General features: G+C 51.0%; 1 protein-coding gene across 3 annotated transcripts in view; it reads right to left on the bottom strand.

Annotated features, from left to right (window-relative positions):
* Positions 1 to 564: 564 nt before the first annotated feature.
* ITGB2 (integrin subunit beta 2) overlaps positions 565 to 22106 on the bottom strand; it is a 50420-nt gene continuing 28878 nt past the window's right edge. For all 3 annotated transcript variants that reach the window (XM_075001527.1, XM_075001525.1, XM_075001526.1), the window contains 12 exons: positions 19277 to 19447; positions 17054 to 17295; positions 15506 to 15661; positions 14607 to 14702; positions 12080 to 12169; positions 10823 to 10963; positions 8717 to 8901; positions 6872 to 7116; positions 5050 to 5269; positions 4243 to 4445; positions 2790 to 2956; positions 565 to 1922 (listed from right to left, as the gene is read on the bottom strand). In XM_075001527.1, coding sequence (XP_074857628.1) covers positions 1857 to 1922; positions 2790 to 2956; positions 4243 to 4445; positions 5050 to 5269; positions 6872 to 7116; positions 8717 to 8901; positions 10823 to 10963; positions 12080 to 12169; positions 14607 to 14702; positions 15506 to 15661; positions 17054 to 17295; positions 19277 to 19447 — 1982 coding nt within the window. In that variant the 3' untranslated portion in view covers positions 565 to 1856. The remainder of the gene's footprint in view (positions 1923 to 2789; positions 2957 to 4242; positions 4446 to 5049; positions 5270 to 6871; positions 7117 to 8716; positions 8902 to 10822; positions 10964 to 12079; positions 12170 to 14606; positions 14703 to 15505; positions 15662 to 17053; positions 17296 to 19276; positions 19448 to 22106) is intronic.

Below are 22106 nucleotides of genomic sequence, written 5' to 3'. Positions count from 1 at the left end.
ATTCATACTTTGCTGTAATGATAGAGAAGCTATTTTAAGGCTAAACCTGAGGGAAAGGTAGGAGGGAAAGGCTGAGGTAAGCGCTGAGGGGAGGAAATGCTGAGCGCGCTGCGGTTCTGACTGGCCCCCGGGGCGGTAGGGAAGGAACTGAGGGGAACAAGGCTCGCACGTGCTCAGTAACTCGCTCTCTCCATGAGCCTCTGCACACGTGCAGACAGCTCCAGTACCCACTGCTAGCACTCCTCTGGCCGGGCACGCAGGGGCACCCAAACACCGAAGGCGGAGCACACAGGGACAGCCTCGAAGAAGAATAGCTTGTACCAGCCTCCAGGTCGCCTCAGGGACAGCCTTTAGGCCTTATCCAAAAGAGCTGTGGGAAGTGACCTGTGGGGGGCTCAGCTGGCTGGACTAAACCAGCCCACGCCCTGCAGAGGCTGGCAGGCCGGGGACACGCCTTTCAGACCAGCCGCTGGGCTTGATGTATTTTTATTAGTTGTAAACGTTGCAGTGGAACAGAGGTGGGATGTGACGACGCTTACAGGCACATTGTTCTCACCCACAAAGCACGTTCTGGATTCACACAGAATTTTATAGGCAGGGCCCTTGGGACCAAGTCATTCAAAGCACCATTTCCAGCGATTGCTGAGCATGCAGAAAGCTCCAGGGACATGCTCATCCCTTTCCCCTGGGTTGTGTGTGTCCGGCTGACACGTCACTGCAAAGGGGAGGAGATTCTGTGTGAGAAGGGAACAGGCAAGGGCCGAAACCACATCAGCAGCGCTCCCTGCCATGTCTCCGCATCTGCCATGTTCGCACTGTGGATCATTGTTTTCTTGCCACTAGCCCATCCCTAAGACGGTTCAGCCCCCAAGGGGCAGCACTGCAGCCAGGATGGGGCTGTGTGGGGCTGCAGAGCCCCACAGAAACATAGCTGAAAGCTCTGAGAGGTCAGTCATTGGCTAAGGGCCCTGAGTTAGGAAGCTGTGGGGCATAGCCCCAGACTGCTCTTCTTTCCACTCACCTGCATGGCCACCGCCCTCCCACCAGAGTATTTACAGCTCCAGGGAATAGCATGGGGCCTAACCAGTGTTCCCTGTAATTTTTTCCATCCATGGGCAGAATGTATTTTGTTATGTGCACCAAAGCATGTGCAGATGTGCACCACCCATAGAAATACACACTGCTGGCTGGCGCTCTGCTACGCAGCTGGGCAGCACCCGAATCTCTCCTGCGCAACTGCTCAAGTGCTCAGCTTACAGGGAACACTGGGCCTGACCCCAGAATGATTTTAGCGCTGACTGATGTAGCTGCAGTAGTTCCCATAACAGAGCACAGCACAGCTGGACAGGGAATTGGAGCAACCACAGCTTTGAGTGGAGAGCTTTAAAACAGAAGGAAAGTGGCTCCTGGTAACATGCCAAGCAAAGATCAATATTGGTTGCAAGCTAAAAACTATTAACAATGCAGTCTCATTTCACATTCCAACAGCTGCCACTGTCATAGCATGGTCAGTGTTTGCAGTGTGAGTTGAAACAGATGGTGCGGTCATTATCCAGGAGTCCATACTAATGAAAACAGAAAATAATCCCATGACATGGCACCACCCATCAAAGCTGACGCTGCTGCCTGCTCACAGCTCTACCAGCACAGCTTGCAGGAGCCAGGCAGAGGAAAGCGATTGCTGGAGATGTGCAATAGAGCCAGCTATACAAAGACGGCCCTTCTCTGGTGGCACGGTGAAGAAGGGAACAGAGTACAGCAGATTTTAGCTTAGAGAAAAAGATACTGGTGCCCTTAGTTTGGTCTTTCCTGGTTTAACAGTTGAGCCTTCACATGCTGTGCAGGTGAACTCCGCTTCACTCTCCACTGAACTGGGGGTTCATGACGGTGGTAGTAGCACTCTGGAAAAGGGGGTTATCAGCCTGGGAAGAAATACAAGACAGGTGCATTGTTAGTGCTGCCTGGATTGTCCAGAAACAGGGCCTCAGCTCACCTAGCTGGCTGAGGATCATTTCAAAGTGATGGACAGACATGGCACTCAGGTATGCTCCCCGTCCTCCTGCACATGGGAAAAGATTTCTCTCCATGGTTTGGTGACCAGATACCCTCCAATATTCATCCTCAGGTGCAGAAGCATTTTCCCAGGTATGAATTCCTGGATCATCAAGCCCTATGTATCTCCAGGTGACTGTCTGCCTCAGAGGGAGTGGGCAGCCAGGGGAGAGGTTAAACAATTCAGTTCTGTAGCTTCTGACTTTCCAGGCCCCCACACCAGCCAGATGCCAATGATTTCTGCTTAGGGCTCAAGACCATTTCCTTCTTCCTACCATGAGCCCAACCCTGGCCATGAGTGGTGGCAGGGATGTGCTGGGGGGAATGTCTCAGCTAGCGAGGGGCCTGCAGATCAACCTGTTCTGGGTTTGCCTCCAACACCCTGTCTCTCCCACACTGCTCCAGCACATCTTGCACCCAAACCACAAGCTCCCTTCAGCAGCTCTGTCGACTAGCTCAACACCACCAGCCTAGGGATGTAAAGGAGCCACTGGCTCTGGTGCCATGTTTGCAGAGTGTATGGGCTACATGGGGACCATCAGGGTTTAATGCCTGGGAAGGGAACCACGCGGCGGGGCTTGTGCCTAGCCATTTCCCATACTGCCACAGAGGGCCTTACCCCACAACAAAGCACAGACACCCGTCAGGTTGAAGAGCACAGGCTGACAGATTCTGCCTAGCCCTGGGTTCGGGCAATCAGTCAGAGCAGGGCAACAGGAAAGGCAGTGACAGCTTACGTCATTCCACTTGGCCTTCGACTTCTCCTTCTCAAATCGGTGGTACTCCCTGCGGTCGAGTGCCTCCACCACCAGTCGCCATATCACCAGAAGCAGCAGCCCAATCAGGGCCACTCCAGCGACAGTACCGCCCACGATTGCTGCGATGTTTGGGGGCTGTGGACACTCTGGGGAGCAGAGAGAGCACAGGTCAGGCCACACATGGCTGAGCATTCTGCCCTGCCCCAGCAGACAGGCTGTGATGACTGAAGGACACATGCCATGTCCAGTAGCCTGTGAGCGGGGTTGGCACCACAGGGCTTTGGAAACCTACAGGCCTAAGGGTGGGTGGTGGGGAGGGCTGCACTGTCATGTCAAACATAGCTGCAGCCGCAGCCGCAGCCGCAGCCACAGCCCTGGCCCTGCATTCAGCTGCTGGATCTGCAGGTGCTGGCTGGTACCCCACTGGTTTGGGTGTGCTTGCAGCTTGACTCAGGCAATGGGCAGGACTCAGAAGGAAATGCAGAATGGAAAGAAAGAAGGTCCCACAGCCTGGCAGGAGAAAAGGGAAGAGCCATGGCCTTAAAGGCCTGTCAGTGCTCACCACGGGACCCAGCACTGGCCCTGATTGTGGCCCCCTCTGCACCAGCATGAGCAGGGCCATCCTTATGACATCGGGTGTCCTGCACTGCCCGAGCACCCACACCCTCCCTCCCTGCTGGGGAGCTGAACAGCAGTTCTGCAAGAGGGCGCTGTGCTCAGGGCTGAGGGTGCTGGGGGGAAAAGAGGTGGAAGGTGGAGCAGTGCAGCTCATCAGTGCTGTGGGCTGGGAGGTGGAGCAGGAGGCCAGGGCACTGGGGCCACCAGAGCTGAGGGGCCAGCAGTGTGTGTGGGGGCGTGGGTGGCTGAGGGATTCAGCCACTGTGGCCAGGAGGCAGGGAGAGGAACAGGGGAGCTGGGGAATTGGGCCACAGGGCTGGGAGGTGGAGCAGAGATCCAGGGGCTGGGGGTTGCATGGCCTCATCCAGGAGGTGGAGTGGAGGCCAGGGGATTGGCTACTTGAGGCACCCCTGGCCATCGGCTGCACTGGGCACACATGGGCACAGCATAGGGGGGCAAAGTGGTGCCCCAAATGTAGTGGTGCCCTACGTAGCTGCAGTCTCTGGCTATGCCTAGGGTGGAACCAGTCCATGAGCCATGTTCATCTGTCAGTGTTCCTCTCATCTCCCAATGCTCTAGGATGCTGCTCTGGGACAGGGCAGGGGATCCCCCGCTTCAAGCACAGGGCGTTTCTCTTGGCATCGCTCTGTAGTCTGAACGAACCAAAGTCTCCAACCTTCCTCTGTTTGAAAATTCACTTTCTGCTGTGCCTGCTGGGGCCTGTAATAGCAGTTGGGTTTGGCTGGCTGGCTCCGGTGGGAGTCCAGCTCCCCACACAGCGTACAGAGTAGCCTGCAGCACAAGAGTCCAGTACCTCTCTTGGCATCAACGTTAATGGAGTATTTTTTCTCCCCGTCCTCCTGCCTCATTCTGTAGGAGATCCAGCAGTTCTCCGAGTCCTTCTCACGGCATGACCAGCTGCCTTCCGGTGAGCTGCTTTCAGTGATGTTGGAACAGGCTGCCGAGCAGTTCTTCTGAAAGGGGCCACTCCCAAATGCCTTGCACTCCACACAGGAGCTAGAAGACAGACAGGAGGCCCATGGCTTGGATAATAGGAATGGAGGGGCCCACGTGTCAGGTTGGGAAGAAATATCTCCCACCGGCAGTGACCCGGTGTGGAGGGGTTGTTGCTACCTTTCGCTGCAGCATGGAGTGTGGGTCCCTTGCAAGTATTACCTGGGTATAACACACTTACCCAGCAGCTGCCTCGCTAACCCACACAGACTCAGAGAGCCATGTGAATCAGACACACAGGGGCAGGAGGAGGCAGTCTGACGGCTGGGAAGAGGAGAGGGTCTGTCTGCACCTGAGACTCCCTGGACCACAGAAGACTCAGGGGTGCGGGGAGAGTTGCTGGGGGCGCCCAGGGCCAAGGGTAATTGTAAACCCCTGTTTTTGTGCCTCCACCCCAAAACTGTGGGGGATGAAGAGGCCATTATCATAAGCTCACCATTGCAACACAGGAACAGCCACTTTCGTCAAGAGAGGAAACTGTAGCCACTGTGCCTCCGGGCTCTCACCCCAACCCTCACCCCAGATGTGGCCAGGGCAGCTGAGTGTATGGGTAGGAGCCAGGCTTCTGAACACAAGCCTGGCTTGGGCACCGCCACAGGTCACTTACATGTATTGGGAGCACGGTGAAGGGCAGCCAGGGCACTCCAGACACAGCGGGGGCTGGTAGCCATGATGACACTGGCATCGATTGCACTGGCAGTGCCCGCGGCCACTGCACACGTTTCCCTGGCTGTTCATGCAGCCGTCATTCGACTGCTTGCACTGACAAGCACTGCCTTCGAAGCCAGTGCTGCATTTGCACAAGCCACAATCACAGTGCCCTCTCGCTGGGAAAAGAAGAGACACTTTAGAGCCAATACATTTGCTCTGGGATGAATTCTGTTGGCAGGTATCTGAATGGGGACACTGGGAACTATGAACCCTCACACAAACTGAAGAGTCTAGGGGCCAATCCTGCAGAAGTTACGGATTCCTGCACTGGCCCAGCCTGTGCCTGCCTGGGTTTTCATCCTCACCCTTTCAGCACTGCCTAAGCTCGGAACACGTTCCTTCTGCCAAACAGGCAGGGCTTAAATTCTCAGACTATTTCCTGGATTGCAGGGTGTCAGCCTCCTGGGCAGTGCCAGGGCTCAGAGCTTTAGCCCTGCAGGAGGCATCAGGGCTCTGGGTTTCAGCCCCACGGGGCATAATGGGGCTTGGATTTTCTGCCCCATGAGGTGTGCTGAGGCTCAGGGCTTCGGCTCTAGGGATTTGAAAATATTTATCAGAGCACCACTCTGGACAGTTTTGGCTGAATTAAGTGCTGCACATGGGGCCTTTTTTTCCTGGACTCAGAAGGGCTCAGCCCACTTGTATCAGAGGCAGGCAACCTCCCTAAGCAGATCCTGCAGGACCCCCAACAGACATAGATTTCCATGCATGGGTTCCACACTGCCCTCTCCCCAAGCAGTGCTCATATTTCCATGGGTGGCATCTCACTTAGTGAACTAGACAGCTTGGGCTGCGCCAGCCTCACTCTGGAGTACGCTGGAAGCACACGGCTCCCTTCTCCAGTGAAGCACTCCAACACAACCAGCCCCCTTTGGTCCACAAGCGAGGGGGAGACATTCGGAGGGAGGGAAAGAGGCCAGATTTTAGGACCTAGTGCTAGCCTCTCACAGCACATCCCATGTTTGAGCACACCATGCCTTGGGTGTTTAAGGAATGGCCTTGTGGAGAGCTCTTGTTCTGGGAGAACAGCAAGGGGACCTGTGGAACTGAGAAAAGCTTTTGGGTGATGCTCCTTTGGCAAGCATTAGCCTGCCACTGAGGCTATCCTGTATGCAAAGCCCTGGGAAAGGAGCTGTCCTGGCCATCCCGCTCCTTTAGGCGATGATCTAGGGAACACAGCAGCCTAGTGGGCCAGCTCATACCAACTAAACAGACTGGTTAAATTCCGGGTATAACTCAGGAGTCTGTTTCCTAAGAACAATGCATGGAGGGTGCACTAGGGTGAGTGCACAGCAGGGGCCTGCAGCCGGCTGCTCCGAGCAGGCAGCCACTGGAACAGCGGCCATAGGGCAGAATGCGAAGGGGTCGAGTCAGACCACAGAGCCATCACAGAATCATAGAACGCTAGCACTGGAAGGGACCTCAACAGATCATCGAGTCCAGTCCCCTGCCCTCACGGCAGAACCAAACACCAACTAGATTATCCCCAACAGATGTCTGTCTAACCTTCTCTTAAATAGCTCGTGTGATGGAGATTCCACAACCTCCCTATGCAATTTATTCCAGTGTTTAATCACCCTGACAGTTAGAGAAGTATTTCCTAACATCCCACCTAACCTACCTGGCTGCAGTTTAAGCCCATTTCTCCTTGTCCTACCCTTAGAGGCCAAGGAGAACAATTTTTCTCCCTCCTCCTTGTAACACCCTCCATCACTCACCTTCGCCACCGCACAACTGGCCATTGTGGACCTCGCAATTTGTATTGTCACACTCGCAGTAAGTCCCATAGATCTGCTTGTTGGGCGTGTCGCTGGTGTGGCAGGTGCACTGCCCACACACGCAGTCTCCCAGGCCAGAGCAGATCACTGAGGCATTGTCTTTCCGGCAGCTCCCTTCCAGCTCCTTGCTGCTTTTCCCTTTGGTTTCGCATTCACAGTTCTTCCCAATGTAGCCTGGATTGCAGCTGGCAGGAGAGGAGAGAAAGGCAGAAGGCAGAGTCAGCCGTACGTGGTCTGGGACGGAGACTATTCCACTGGGCAGAACAGCCTCAGCCCCATCACAGCAACACAAACAGCTTGTGCCTTGGAGCTGGTTCTTAGAGGCGCAGAGCACCTGGCATCCCCCCACCTTTTCCATTGCTCACATCCTCTCAGGATCCGGCACAGAAAGCACCTTTTGGATGCAGGTTAGAGAAACACCTGTCAAGGGATGCTTGCGCAGACCACAGGGGATTGGACTAGGTGACCTCCTGAGGGCCCTTTCAGTGCTACAATTCTATAATTTGTTCCAAAGGGCCTCAGTGCAATCTGCAGGCAGGTTTCCTTGGTTGCTGATCCCAGATGGGTTGGGCTTGGGGCAGCAGCAGCTCTGTGACTTTCCTGGTAAAAGGTTAGGGTCAGCATCCCAGCTCTGGCCTACCTCTAGCACCGGGGATTACACTAGGCCAAGGCAAAAGGCCACAGAGGGTGTTCTGGAGCATGCACTGGCTCAGGAGTTCAGAATTTGGTCCATCTCACCTCCCTAAAATCCCCTGGAGGCTCCAGCAGCACATGGCACAGAAGAGTCCTGCTCTAGAAAGCTAGCTAGGAACTTCCCTGTGGATGATTATGGGCCTACTCTTGGCCCACGATTGTCTAGAGAGACAGCATCCATTCATATTCGGCAATGAGCCTGACAGCCAGGGAGCTTGGGAATGCCACATGTTGTGGTGTGCACCCCTGTTACCAGCCCCACCATCTCCTGTCACAGCCAGGAGATGAGCAAGACCTCGAGATTACTGCTGACTTGGGAGTGCACTGCACAAGCGATCGCAGGGCGGAGTTGGATATGCTCATGAATTTGGAGGTCTAGCATGCCGTGTTTGGCTGAAGGCTGGAACTCATTGATCTGTGACAGAGCACTCTTGGTTCCTTTTCCTAGGCCCTAGATCCGTACATTGTTGATCACAGGATTGGCTGCCAGCATTGTCTTTGGTGGTGAGCACTAAGGTGTGGCTGAGCTGCGTAAGTGACTGGCCCTTTGATGCTGGGGGTACCCTGAATATTACTATGATCCATGGAAAACCGGTCCATTTACCACAATGCTCATCCAGGTGGTGCAACCAATCAGAGAAGCCCTGGGGATTGCTGGTGACACCATGCCTGAGCACTTTACAGCTGATCTTTGGTTGGTGGAATCACAGTACGGAATCTGCAGCAAAAGTGGGGTTTGTGCCCTTGTCCCTAGGGCTGGTACCTCTGCTCTTGGCCACTGCAAGCCAGCCTGAGAGGCTGAACCTGGCCCATTAACTGTGTCCTGTCTCTGGGGCATTAACCAGCTACTGAACATCAAACCAACCCCTTGAAAGTTCTCATGGGAATAACAGAAATGGGCACATTTGCCTGAAGTGTCTGTGCCTCAACCTGCGTGGAGTCACTGTGCACAGACTGTCCTGGCATTGCCATCAATACCTGTACAGCCATCCCCTGGCCTTGTGCTCTGGAGAGCTGCCAGCTCCCAGTGCTCCCCAAGCTCCCAAAGAGCCCGCGGGACCCAGGTGCTGTGGCATTACTGAGCTCATTTACCTGCAGATGCCACAAATGATTCTGCCATTCCTGTTGCAGGCAGTGGGGTCGCGGCGCTCATCGCAGTTACAGGAGCACTGGCTGACCAGCTTCACAGTGAGCGTGTCTGTGAACCCCAGGGGTCGGATGACAAAAGACTGGTCCTTGATGCACTCTTTGGCTGTCACTTTCACCCGGAATGTGATCTGGAAGGAGGAGAAGGAACCATGTTAGGGGTCTATTTTCTGAGAAAGCAGCATGACAAATGTGCGCAGGCAGGCTGCCACCCCTATCCTAAATTTGCCTCCGGTCTGAAATGTCCCCTCCAGGAAATAGGCAGGTTCTGGAATTAGGTGCGCACGAAGGAAGGTGGGGACCCAAGGAGAAGCCCATGCTGCTGCTCCAAGAAGTTACATTGTATTCTAATTGAGCAGAAGACCCCACAGTTTGTGCCAATGAGGGTGCAGATTAAAGTGTCAAGATGGCATTGTTACTGCTCCACAAAGGCACTGGTGTCAGCACAAAAGGAAATGGGGGTTAAGATGCGTAAGACACTAAACAGTGAGAAGACCAGTAAAAAAAAAGAAAAGAAAAGAAAGACAATTCCATTCTTGTGCCATCCAGGAAGCACCTGCAAGCCCATTTTAAACATCTGGGCAGTGTACAGGGTGTGGGGTCTCACGTTGGAAGCTTACTGTGTATGGGGAGTTTGAAAGAATGCTGCTATCTTTTTTCCATTGACACCTTGACCCTGGACATGCCTCAAAAGGTCAGGAAATGCCTAGTGAAACTTACAACAAATGCAAACATTTGAAAGTATAAAAATTCATGGTTAAGCTTCTTCAACACTCTGCTTCTGTCCCAGTAGAGATGCAGAACACCCAGACTCTCATCTTATCTGTGACCAGATCCTCAGCATGGTCAAATGGCAAACTTCCATTGACATTGATAAAGCTCCCTCCGTGCATACCATCCGAGGATCTGGCTCATTGTATTGTATGCTGAAAGGCCCACCATTTGTGCTGATGCTGGCCATCTTCATTGTCAAACAACCCTCCTGTCCCTTTACAAGTCCTCGAGGACACAGGGGAGATGGTCAAACATGGGCAGTTCTGTCCTATGGGAAATGCTGCTGTTCAACATTTGTTTTTGTCCAAATCAGAACAAAAAGTCAAAAAAGATCACACACATCCCTGCTGCAAAATTAGAAGTTCAAAGAAAAAACATAGGGTCCAGAAGGGTTGAAACACTCTGTGTCAGATCAGTTTGCCATTAAACAGTGTCTACCAAACTACCATGTTGTAGTGCAAGTGTCTCATGCCAGCCATTTTCCTCAATGGACCAGTCTCCTGATTGGACTACATCTCCCATGATACACCGCAGTCACTGTTCTCCCATGAGGCGCTATATTAAGTGGCAAGGCCACAGTGCATGATAGGAGATGAAGTCTGTTTGGAGAATCCAGCTCAGAGAGAAGAATGGGGGCATGAGGCACCCAAACTACAGCTCCCATGATGCACTCCATGAAACAGCTGATATAGACCCAAATTAGTGTCTAGCGGACTTGAAATGAGACATTTTGGTTTGTTAAAGGAGCTGAAATTTTTGGTTCAGGTCAATCCAGCCCAAAATAAAGTATTTAGTTCCAGTTTTCTCAAATCAGAAACTAAATAAAATGAAATAAAAAATAAAATTTATAAAATCAAGTTTGACGATGGAAAAATGTTGCTTTTGCAGAGGTGACATTTTTCACCAGTTTTGCTGGAGAATTCCCAACCAGTTCTGACAGATCACATTCTGAAGACAACCCTTCCTCAGCTGCCATTCAGGGTTCAATCCTGTCAGGGGTTCAGAATTTGCAGTGGATTTTTCTGTTTTGCCAAAAATTTCTGCAGGCAAGAAAAGAAGTCTGAGTTTCTGATTTTCTCCCTCCTGATGTGATAGGTAATCTCAACCTTAACTTCAGCTGAACCAGGATATGGGGGTTGTAAATTGGGGTCCACTATTGAAAGAACGTACAGCAACCCAGTACACAGGATCCTATGTTCACTTTGAGTGTTAGTATTGCTCCTGATCTTTCTTCAGGAAACTAAGTCTACAAAAAGGACTGAACCAGGTTTCTCCTACTGTGTCCTTGATCTTGACATCACTACATTCTCCTCTGATGCCATCCATGGTGGGCTTTTTGCCATGGCAGAAAGAATCGTAAGTGATTTTCAAAACATCTGGCAAGGTGCTATGGTCCAGGATGACTCTGGAGGACAAGTTCTGTGAGGAAAACAAAAACAAAACAAAGAAAATGACACAGAAAGATGTCAGCATCACAAAGAGGGATCTCAACCGGGAGCCTCAGAGATCCTTGAGGATGACTTGCCTATATCACAGGCTAGTACATCTCCTGCTGGTTGTTACTGCTTTTCCTTTGGGTGTAATTGTCATAATTTCAGTACAAGGTATGACTGAGAGGGAGGGCTAGGAAGTGAGATCTTAGCACAGGTAAATGCAATGGAAATGGGATTGCTAGGATAGGAGTCAGGATCTGAAAGGAAAGCCAGCCTGTGAACTAAGAACTGGCTCCAGAATCTGGTGTGGTGAGAACCATGTTTGCTTCAAATCTCATTGAGCTTGCTAAAGCTGAGGAATAAGCATGCACTATTATCTTTTGATTTCTGTTGTAACCAATTCCGGCTTTTTATGCCTTAACACTTATACTCATGTATCTTTTTCCAGATAATGAACTTGTTTCATTGTTTTATCTAAACCAGTGAGTTTGACTGAAGTGTTTGGGAAAAGCTCTGCTCAGGTGAAGGAGGCTAGTGCATGTTCATTACCCTTTGGTGGAATGATGAACTACTTATGAGTGTTTAAGTCCACGGAGCTATTAAATGCTACAAGAGGTGCATTTCAGTGTGAGGGGCGGGGCAAGGCTGGATATGAAGGAGTCCTCTCCTCCTGGATGACTGGGCACAGTATTCCTATACTCAGCTGGTGGCTGTGAGTGAGCAAAGGCTGCTATTCACTAACAAAGCACCCTGGGGTCAAATGCTCAAGGGGCACAGCAGTCCAGGTTGCAGCTTGGGCACGTCACAGTGCTGCAGTGCTATCAGTGCAATTGGTCCTTTCCAGAGGGAGGAAGAAGGCAAGCCTGCACAGTTCATGGGCTACAGGCACAGAAATAAACAGAGACCTGGGATAAAGGGACATATATGTGTAATGCAACATATATGTGTTGACTCTGCCCATAGCATGACTGTGTGTTTACTACACTGGCTGAGCAAACTACCCTCCCCTTTCCATTGCCCCACTCACATGGTATAAGGCACACGGGACTCTTGGAGCCAGCTGCCTGGCAAGATCCGGAAAGATGTGCATTGTGACACTTACGTTGTAGGCTTCCTTGATAAGCTGGATGACGTTGCTGGAGTCCTCATGCAGCTCCCCCACTGCTGATTTGGGGATCATGTCACTGAGCTTCTACCAATGGAAAACAAACTTATGAAAAGTACCCTGTAACTGAATCATCTGATTATTGGCATGTACTCTCTCTGCACTGTGACAGTCCTTCTGCCCCAGTTTCCCTCATGGTCTTCTGCGAACCCACCAAACCTTCACGGCTGAGCTGGCTTAGCCCTGTGGGTACATCACACAGACATTCCATCATAAGAACATAAGAACATAAGAATGGCCATACTGGGTCAGACCAAAGGTCCATCCAGCCCAGCATCCCATCTGCCGACGGTGGCCAATGCCAGGTGCCCCAGAGAAGGAGAACAGAAGACAATGATCGAGTGATTTATATCCTGCCATCCCTCTCCTGCCCTTGTTCTGAAGGCTAGGGCACCATACTTTACCCCTGGCTAATAGCCATTTATGGACCTAACCTGCAAAAATTTATCAAGCTCTTTTTTAAACCCTAATAGAGTCCTGGCCTTCACAGCCTCCTCGGGCAAGGAGTTCCACAGGTTGACTGTGCGCTGTGTGAAGAAAAATTTCCTTTTATTAGTTTTGAACCTACTATTCATCAATTTCATTTGGTGTCCCCTAGTTCTTGTATTATGGGAAAAGGTAAATAATTTTTCTATATTCACTTTCTCCACACCATTCATGATTTTATATACCTCTATCATATCGCCCCTCAATCGCCTCTTTTCCAAACTGAAAAGTCCCAGTCTCTCTAGCCTCTCCCCATATGGGACCCGTTCCAAGCCCCTAATCATCTTAGTCGCCCTTTTCTGAACCTTTTCTAATGCCAATATATCTTTTTTGAGGTGAGGAGACCACATCTGCACGCAGTACTCAAGATGTGGGCGTACCATAGTTTTATATAGGGGAAGTATGATATCTTTTGTCTTATTATCGATCCCTTTTTTAATAATTCCTAACATCCTATTTGCCTTACTAACTGCCGCTGCACACTGCGTGGATGTCTTCAGAGAACTATCCACTATAACTCCAAGATCCCTTTCCTGATCTGTCGTAGCTAAATTTGACCCCATCATGTAGTACGTGTAATTTGGGTTATTTTTTCCAACATGCATTACCTTACACTTACCCACATTAAATTTCATTTGCCATTTTGCTGCCCAATCACTCAGTTTGCTGAGATCTTTTTGTAGTTCTTCACAATCCCTTTTGGTTTTGACTGTCCTGAACAACTTGGTGTCATCTGCAAACTTTGCCACCTCACTGCTTACCTCATTTTCTAGATCATTGATGAAGAAGTTGAACAGGATCTGTCCCAGGACTGACCCCTGGGAAACACCACTAGTTACCCTCCTCCATTGTGAAAATTTACCATTTATTCCCACCCTTTGTTTTCTGTCTTTTAACCAATTCCCGATCCATGAAAGGATCTTTCCTCCTATCCCATGACCACCTAAGTTACATAAAAGCCTTTGGTGTGGGACCGTGTCAAAGGCTTTCTGGAAATCTAGGTATATTATGTCCACTGGGTGCCCCTTGTCCGCATGTTTATTAACCCCTTCAAAGAATTCTAATAGATTAGTTAGACACGACTTCCCTCTGCAGAAACCATGCTGACTTTTGCCCAAGAATTCGTGCTCTTCTACGTGCCTTGCAATTTTATTCTTTACTAGTGTTTCTACTAATTTGCCTGGTACTGATGTTAAACTTATCGGTCTATAATTGCCAGGGTCTCCTCTAGAGCCTTTTTTAAATATTGGTGTTATATTGGCCGTCTTCCAGTCATTTGGTACCAAAGTGGATTTAAAGGATAGGTTACAAACCACTGTTAATAACTCTGCAATTTCACATTTGAGTTCTTTCAGAACCCTTGGGTGAATGCCGTCTGGTCCTGGAGACTTGTTACTATTCAGCTTATCAATTAACTCCAAAACCTCCTCTAATGTCACTTCAATCTGAGTGAGTTCCTCAGATTTGTCACCTAAAAAGGCTGGCTCAGATTTAGGAACCTCCAGGGTTCCCATCCAGGGTACCCAGAATCCAAATTCTGTCCTCCTATTTAGGCTCACAGCTCCCCTGACTCTCCCCCGACTCAGCCTCTGCAGAGTACCAACACAACACTGTCTTCCAGCCCAGCCTACATCAGTCACTGTCCCATGCGAACGAGCTTCTCTCAGACAGGCAGCAGCCTTCTTCAGTCCCTGCCCCCAGCCAGACAGCTCTCCTGCTGTTCTTCTCCACACCAGGTGCCCACTGATCTAGGTCCCTGGTCAGGGCAGGGCAGGGCAGGGCTGGGGGACTGTCCCCAACCAGCCCCCTGACCTGTTCCTGATTCCCGTGGGGATTGTGCACCCCTCTGTCAGAGCAGAGCAGGCAGCATGAGCTGAACTAATGTCACGGAGAGCAGGAGACTAGGCTTGGGCTTGTGGCTGCAGTTCCTTCTTGACCTGCTGGGCAACATCACGGGGACTAGTCAAGCTCCACTTACTCGGTATATTCCAACCATTTTTTTAGTGACAGCAAAAATGGGCTGAACGTTATTCTCAGCAAGCTTTTGTACCAGCTGGCCAACAGATGGATAGTCCTGTGGGAGAAAGGAACAGGAGCAGGGACTTAATATTTTAGGCAACTCTTTGCCAGACCCACTCACAATGCCAGCGAGATCACACAGTCTGAGAAGTGTTTCCCCTGGGATCGCCTCGCTGGAGCCTGCAGCTGACTGGCTTCTCCTTTCGCCAGCTGAACCTAGCAGTCCTAGCAACAGACTTTTAACCATTCTCCACCAGACCCTACCCCTCAGCTTTCCCAGAGGTAAATGAGAGAAAAGTGAGCAACCCCCAGAATGAGGGATTCCAATTTCTCTGGTTTACTTTCCATACTGTGTGAACATGTTAAGGCATCTCTCAGAGTGCCTGCTAAGGGAAAGGCCTGTCCATGCCCAGGACATAACACCCCCACACAACCCTGCATGCACACACAATCCACTGCTCCATGTTCTGAGACTACGGCGGGGTCTGTTCTCATAACAGAAACCTCACCTCGGAACCCAGTGCTACCCCCCAACTCTCTTACAGACCCAGGGACCTGCTTTGCAGTCTTATCCCAGCTTGTAAACGCCTTGCCAGCAGCAAACTAAGGAATGCAGATTTACATTCTGCAGCTTTACATTCTGATGCAGTTCACAGGGACAGATTCTGCCCCACAAGGCAGAGTGAGGAATCCCGGGCCCAGTAACTGAAAAGCCCCCAACAGAGGGATGTGCTGGGGAGCAGTCAGGAATGAGAAGGGAGTCACATGGTGGAGAAGTGATTCCCACAAGTCTACCAAGTGGCGGCTCACTGGGGAAGACAGGGGAATGATAGCCAACATGCTGCCAAGAGCACTTACAAACTCATTGCTCTGTTTGTACATGTTCTCTTCCAGGTGGCATTGACCATCATTCGGAGTCAGAATGGCTCCGAGTTTACCATCCCCAGCAAAATGGAAGCCGTCATCTGTGGCATACACCAGCAGACGAGTCACATTGCGCCAGCCAATCTTATCCTGGGAACAGAAAAGAGGGGACTTTACTGCTTTGCTCAGACCTGTAGGCACTACCTGAATGAGAGATCAATACAGACAGAGAAAGCCCAAGCACGGGGAGAGCCCAGGCCACCTCCAGAACTGGAGTCCTGCATCACAACAGAAGAGAGACCCTGTGTTCATACCACAGCGAGACAGAGCACTGGCATGCATGCGCCCGAGAAAGAGCTGGGGAGTAAGAACAGTGCAAGGAAGCAAGTCAAGCAATGTGCAGGCATTTCCACAGCCAGACATGGGCCTGCACCTCCCAGGACATCAAGACCAAGGCAGGCAAAGAGAGGCTCATGCAGGCTTAATGGAAACAAGGGAGATGGACCTAAAGGGGAGACAGAAGCTGCCCAGGAGTTGCAGTGAGGACAGAACATGTGGCCAGGCAGCCCAGGGAGCATGCACAGGGGCATGCATGTCGCAGCAGAGGAGTTTACAGGCACATGGGGGCGCCCCACCCAAGAAGGACCGGGGTACAGACATGGGGGAGCTTGGGGAATGGAAGGAGAGCCTGGGGCAGGCAGCACAGGACCTCACACTGCCTGGGGGCTCCTTGGGTGCTGTTCTGTATTGGGACCAGATGTTGGTGTAACATGGTGCATTGGGAAGGCTCTGGGGCAGCCCCTATAAAACGAGGAAAGCTTAGCAGAGTTTACAGTAGGAATTCCTGCCACACAAGGAAATGCCCTTCCCTTTCCACAGATGCCAAGACCAGCAGAACCATGAGGGTCACCATGCTGACCCCTGTGTAACCCAGGCCTGCTCCACAACAATCCCGAGACCAGATCCTTTAGGCAAACAGTGTGGAGCTACAACATGTCAGTCAGGTGGAATCCAGTGCATTCTTGGTCACTCTTAAGTACATGCCCCTATTTCAGCCTGCCCCTCTTTGGTTTGGCTTCCAGCCACAACACTGGGTCAGACTCCGTGGCTAGACCGAATAGCCTGTTATCAAATAGCTGTTCCCCATGTAGGGACTCTCAGAGCAGGATCACGTCACCCCCAACAAACGTTCCCACTAATCTTTTCCATCCATGTGTGTAACAGATTTTGTTACGTGTACCAAGGCATGTGTGCATGGGCACCACCAGGAGAAACACAAACCTAGCGGAGGTGCTCTGCTGATCAGCTGGGCGGCACCCGAATCTCTCCCGCACAGCCACCCAAGTGCCCAGCTTACAGGGAACACTGACCCCAACCTTCTCTGAGCGCCTGAGTCCATCCTGTCGGTGTCCAACCCTTCAGTCGTTCCAGTGGTGCTGTTGGCCTGGTGTTCTGCCCTCACCCTCTGGCTACCCTTGCTCTAGCTTTGAGCTCATTCCCACCCGGCAGCCAGCCTAAGCTGGTGGCTGCAACTGGACTTACCCCGCAGACAGCCACCTGCATCATGGCATCCAGGCCCCCCTCGGGGGCGTCGAGGTTCCCGGAGATGGACTGTTTCTTTACCTCCCTCTCAAACACGTCAGCTTTGTCAGTGAGGGAGAGGACATGCCTGAAAGCGAAGGGCGGCTGGCAGGAGGTGTCCTTGTTGGGGCAGGGGTTCTTCAGCTTCTCGGGGTGAGTGTTCACGAATGGCAGCACTGTCTTGTCCACAAAAGAGCCGAAGCCTGGGGCGGGGGGACATGGTGTTAGGGAAGAGGGCCCCGTACCACATCCCTCAGACACCCATGGCCTGAGGCTGGTGAGTGCAGATGTGGGGAGTGAACACACCTGGGCTCACTAGGGCACAGGCAAAGGGTGCAAGTAACTGAGGCAGGGCACACAAGGGTTGCCGGCAGGAGAGAGGCAGCCGCTTGCTATGCAGGGAGGAGCACAAGGTTCAGCTAGGGTGGGAGTGCTCTGGGGGAAGCTGGGCTGAGCTAAGTGCACGTCAGCTCAGCTATGCAGCTCCATCACTGAAGAATGTTCTAGACCACAATCCTGTCCCACCCACCCATACAGCCAAGCAGGACGCACAGGGCAGGATAGCCACTGAGCCAATGTGCCTTAAGACCATGGGCCCCGGGCAATTGGGGGGCTCCAAAGAAATGGGTGCCTCTGTGCCTGCTCAGTGCTCCTGCTGGGTAGCAGAGAAACACCCGCCCCCGCCGCCTCCTCCTCCCGCATCCAGACTCTGTTCCCTGGCATGGGCACCGGGCCGGTGAGGAAAGCCCCCACTTCCCAGCCTCACTTCCCTGGCAGGAACACTGCGAGGAGCAAGGGACTGCAGGTGGCTGGGGTCGGGAGAGGCCCCCACTTGCTCTGGCCTAGGGTACCACAAAAGCATAATTGGCCTCTGGGGTGCAGTCAAGCAGTGAGTGGGACTCTCCTCATGGCCCACTGGTGCTACTGCCTCTCTCACCCAGCTCTACAGTTCCTGACCCCCACTCTCCCTTCCTCCTCCCTGGCCTGCCACTGGCCACTCTGCCCTGCTCTCCCCTCCCTTAGAGGCTTCTTTCCCTTTCTGACAGACCCTGCCCCAGCAGAGGGGTCTGGCTAGGAGATGGGCACTGAGCTGCTGGGGTGAGCTACATTCCATCAGGGTGGCTGTCATGGGCTGGCTGGCCCCAGCCCTGTACCCATTCCATCAGTTCCCCAGTCAGCCTGTTGTCTTTGCTGCCAGAGATCCAAATGAGTCAGAAATTCCACACCAACGAAGGGTCCTGTGGCACCTTATAGAGTAACAGAAAAGTTTTGCGCATGAGCTTTCGTGAGCACAGACTCACTTCATCAGATGCTGGTCTTGGAAATCTGCAGGGCCAGGTATAAATAAGCCAGAGCAAGGGAGGGGATAACAAGGTTAGCTCAGTCAGCAAGGGTGAGGCTTACTACCAGCAGTTACGCCCTCAGCTCTGGCTTAAACAAAGACTGCGAATGGCTGGCTAAATACAGAAGCAGCTTCCCCTCCCTTGGTGTTCACACCTCCAGATCAACTGCTGGTAGTAAGCCTCACCCTTGCTGACTGAGCTAACCTTGTTATCCCCACCCTTGCTCTGGCTTATTTATACCGGGCCCTGCAGATTTCCAAGACCAGCATCTGATGAAGTGAGTCTGTGCTCATGAAAGCTCATGCTCAAAACTTTTCTGTTAGTCTATAAGGTGCCACAGGATCCTTCGTTGCTGTTACAGATCCAGACTAACACGGCTACCCCTCCGATAAATTCCACACCGGCTCTCTGTGACACCTGGAGGGTCTGAGAGCTTGCAGCCAACAGACTCTTTGCTGTGCCCTGACAGCCAGGGGTACCACAGAGAGCAGAACCAAACCCAAAAGTAGGGCAGCACCAGAAGCAAGCACACCTGGAGCCCATTGACTGCAGGCTAAGGTAGGGACCCCCTTCTTTTGTGCAGATGAGCACAATGCTTCCTCTCAATGGAGGGGCTGGGCAGAGCCAGGAGATCAGCCTGGCACCCAGTATCCCTTAGCACTTACTGAACCAGCCCTGACTTCTCTTCCTGCCTGGCCACTGCAGACTTTCCCAGATTCACTGCTGTGCAGGGAATTCTCTTGTGTTCTTGCCAGACCTGCATTTCCCTAGTTGCTCTTTGATGCTGCCAAAAGAGTGTGAGAGCCCAACAACCAATGCCAATTAGCTGAGAGCCCCTCACCAATCTGGCCGGACCCAGTGATGGAGTTCAGAGCTGCAAGCAGGTCCCCTCCCAGCTTCTTCACTTTCTCCAGGTCATCAAGCATGGAGTAGGAGAGATCCATCAGATAGTAGAGATCAATGGGGTAGCCCTCGGCACGGCGGAAGGTCACATTAAACTCAGCTGGCTGACCTGTCAGAGGAAGGGCAGAGATGGAACGACTCAGTGGAACCATGAGCCTGCTGAGGAGCGCTGGGCTGAGTTCCGGAGCCCAACATTCAGGAAGAGGGTTGCAGGACTGGAGAGGTGCAGAGAAGAACCATTCGGGGGATAGAAACCTGTCTAATAGCAACAGACTCGAAGACAAAATGAAGAGTAAGAAGTGACTTGATCACAGTGTACTGGTATCTAAATGGAGAACAGATGGTAACTGGAGCCAGCAGGTAGATGAAGTAAGACTGGAAATAAGGCATAAATTGAAAGAGCGAAAGGAAGAAAACATTGTAAAGAGTTCCCCAGGGTCCTGGTTGGTTGTTGCTATCTCACTGCGCAAACAAGTCAGTGACAAGCCTTCAATGAACAGTGGGTGTTTTTCTGCAGTCAGGAGCATTGCAGGGCAGGTCTCTGGCCTGTGCAATCCAAGAGGCCAGACTAGATTGCCACAGTGGTCTCTTCTGGGTTTGTCATATCTGAATACATGTCGTAAGGTCTGGCCCTTCCCTTCTACCCACAAAACCAAAAGTCTCCCACAGGTTATCCTCCTCTGGTAGCTTCATCCCTGCAAAGGCCTTTTCTTCAGCCTCCAGAAATGCATGCTTGCCCTGCTCACAGCTGTTCAGAACACAGCTGCAAAGATAATTCTTCTATCCTGTCATTATGGCAATTTCCCTCTGATATTAACTTGGCCTAGCACTTTACCTGAATTGTGAGCTCGGCTGTGAAAAGTAAGTGAAAGTGCATAAAATATCACAATAGTCTACAACAACAAATGATGAGAAAAGGAGCAAAAGGGAGAGGCGGACAGACTGAATTAATCCAAACGAAAAGGCCTCCTGGAATGACACAAGGACTGTGTTAGGATCAGGCCCATGTGAGACTTGAAATCAGGGGATCCAAGTCAACGTGTCAGAAATCAGGTCCAGCTGGTGAACAAAAGAAGAAGACGGGTTATTCCACTCATCACTCCCTTTGGGATCCCTGAAACACAAAACCTCGGGGTGGGGGGAGTGGGGGTTAGAGAGTGGGGCAACCCCACAGTGGCCCACTGAAGGACAGGAGAACAGAATGATGTGAGCTTCGCTCTCATGGCGGCTACCACCAACATAATCTCTTAGGACCTTGGTGGGGCTGCCAGTCCTGCTGATCAATACATCTCATTGGCTTTTTGTACTCTCAAGTCTCTCTCCATCTGTTGGATCTTCTCTGATATTTATTTCTATTTTGTGTACATCCCTGCGCCTTGGTCAGTGTGGTCCTGGTCCATGACTAGGGCTGTAATCACTAAGGTAATTAATTATTTATGAATTATTATTTATTATAGTAAAAGCACTTAGAATGAGTAGAAAATTATTCATTCCATGGCAAATTCCACCATTTACAGGGAAAAAAGATCTCATTCTAAATAGGAATGAAAAATTGAAATGTCAAAATATCCTGCACAAAAGTTTATTAAAAAAGGAGGAGGGTATAAAAATATTTCTTTTTGACTTCATGTTGGTTTTATTCTATTATTTTAAAATTAGGGTTTAAAATTATTTTAAATGGTTCAATAGCTGGTATAGAAATTGGTATAATTTAATACAATAATGTTCCTTTCAAAATGGAAACATTTTAAAATGAGAAACAAACATTTTGTTGTGAAGTGGAACATTGCAACCTTATTGAAACACTTCCATTTTCTTCAGAGATGCAATTTCCTCAAAATCAATATGTTCCTGCCTTTATAAAATTGAAGGAAATTTCAAAAATGAAAAGCTGCTTTAAACCTAACAATCTAAGGCTACGTCTACACTAGCCCCAAACTTCGAAATGGCCACGCAAATGGCCATTTCGAAGTTTACTAATGAAGCGCTGAAATGCATATTCAGCGCTTCATTAGCATGTGGGTGGCTGAGGCACTTCGAAATTGACACGCCTTGCTGCCGCGCGGCTTGTCCCAACGGGGTTCCTTTTCGAAAGGACCCCGCCTACTTCGAAGTCCCCTTATTCCCATGAGCTGATGGGGCTAGTGTAGACACAGCCTATATGTTTCATTTCAACATTTTCAGAACAAAAGAGTTCCAGTTTTTGGAATATTTCTAGGTTTTATTTGGACTGAAGTTTTAAAAGTTAATATGAATTTGCCACGTTTTAGTTAACCTGGGTCTGCATTTTCATGAGAAAAAAGTTCCAGCCAGCCATTTCTACTGACCTGCTTATAGCCACCTGTAGCATGGTTGTAACATCTACTGATTATTCATCAGCTCCTAACAACCAGCCCTCTGCATATAGTGCAACTGTCAGTGATGATGAGGCTCCTCCCTGTGGATGAGACTGGGCTGCAGTGTTTGTAGGTGCTCTCCCGGAGCTGGGTTGGTTGGGTTGCCCCCAGGGTCCCACTCCTGGACATTTACAGCAACGGGGAATACTGTCCCAGCCAGGAGAGAGCTGGCCAAGCCCCTTATCAGCTGGGCTCTTTTGCGCATTTGGAAAGCAAAGGCCACTCACACACAGAGAACTGCAGGACAGTGGAGACAAGGCCAGTGTTGCACAACAGGTCCTTTTGTCTGTCCCTCCAACCCCCAATGTCTTTTCAGACCGAAAGCCCCAAACTCCTCCACCTGCCAGACAAGGTCATTGGCACAGTGAACCC

Source organism: Carettochelys insculpta, chromosome 8 (genome assembly GCF_033958435.1).
Source record: "Carettochelys insculpta isolate YL-2023 chromosome 8, ASM3395843v1, whole genome shotgun sequence".
NCBI classification, from domain to species: domain Eukaryota; kingdom Metazoa; phylum Chordata; order Testudines; family Carettochelyidae; genus Carettochelys; species Carettochelys insculpta.
This window is presented reverse-complemented; position numbering and strand designations above follow the sequence as displayed.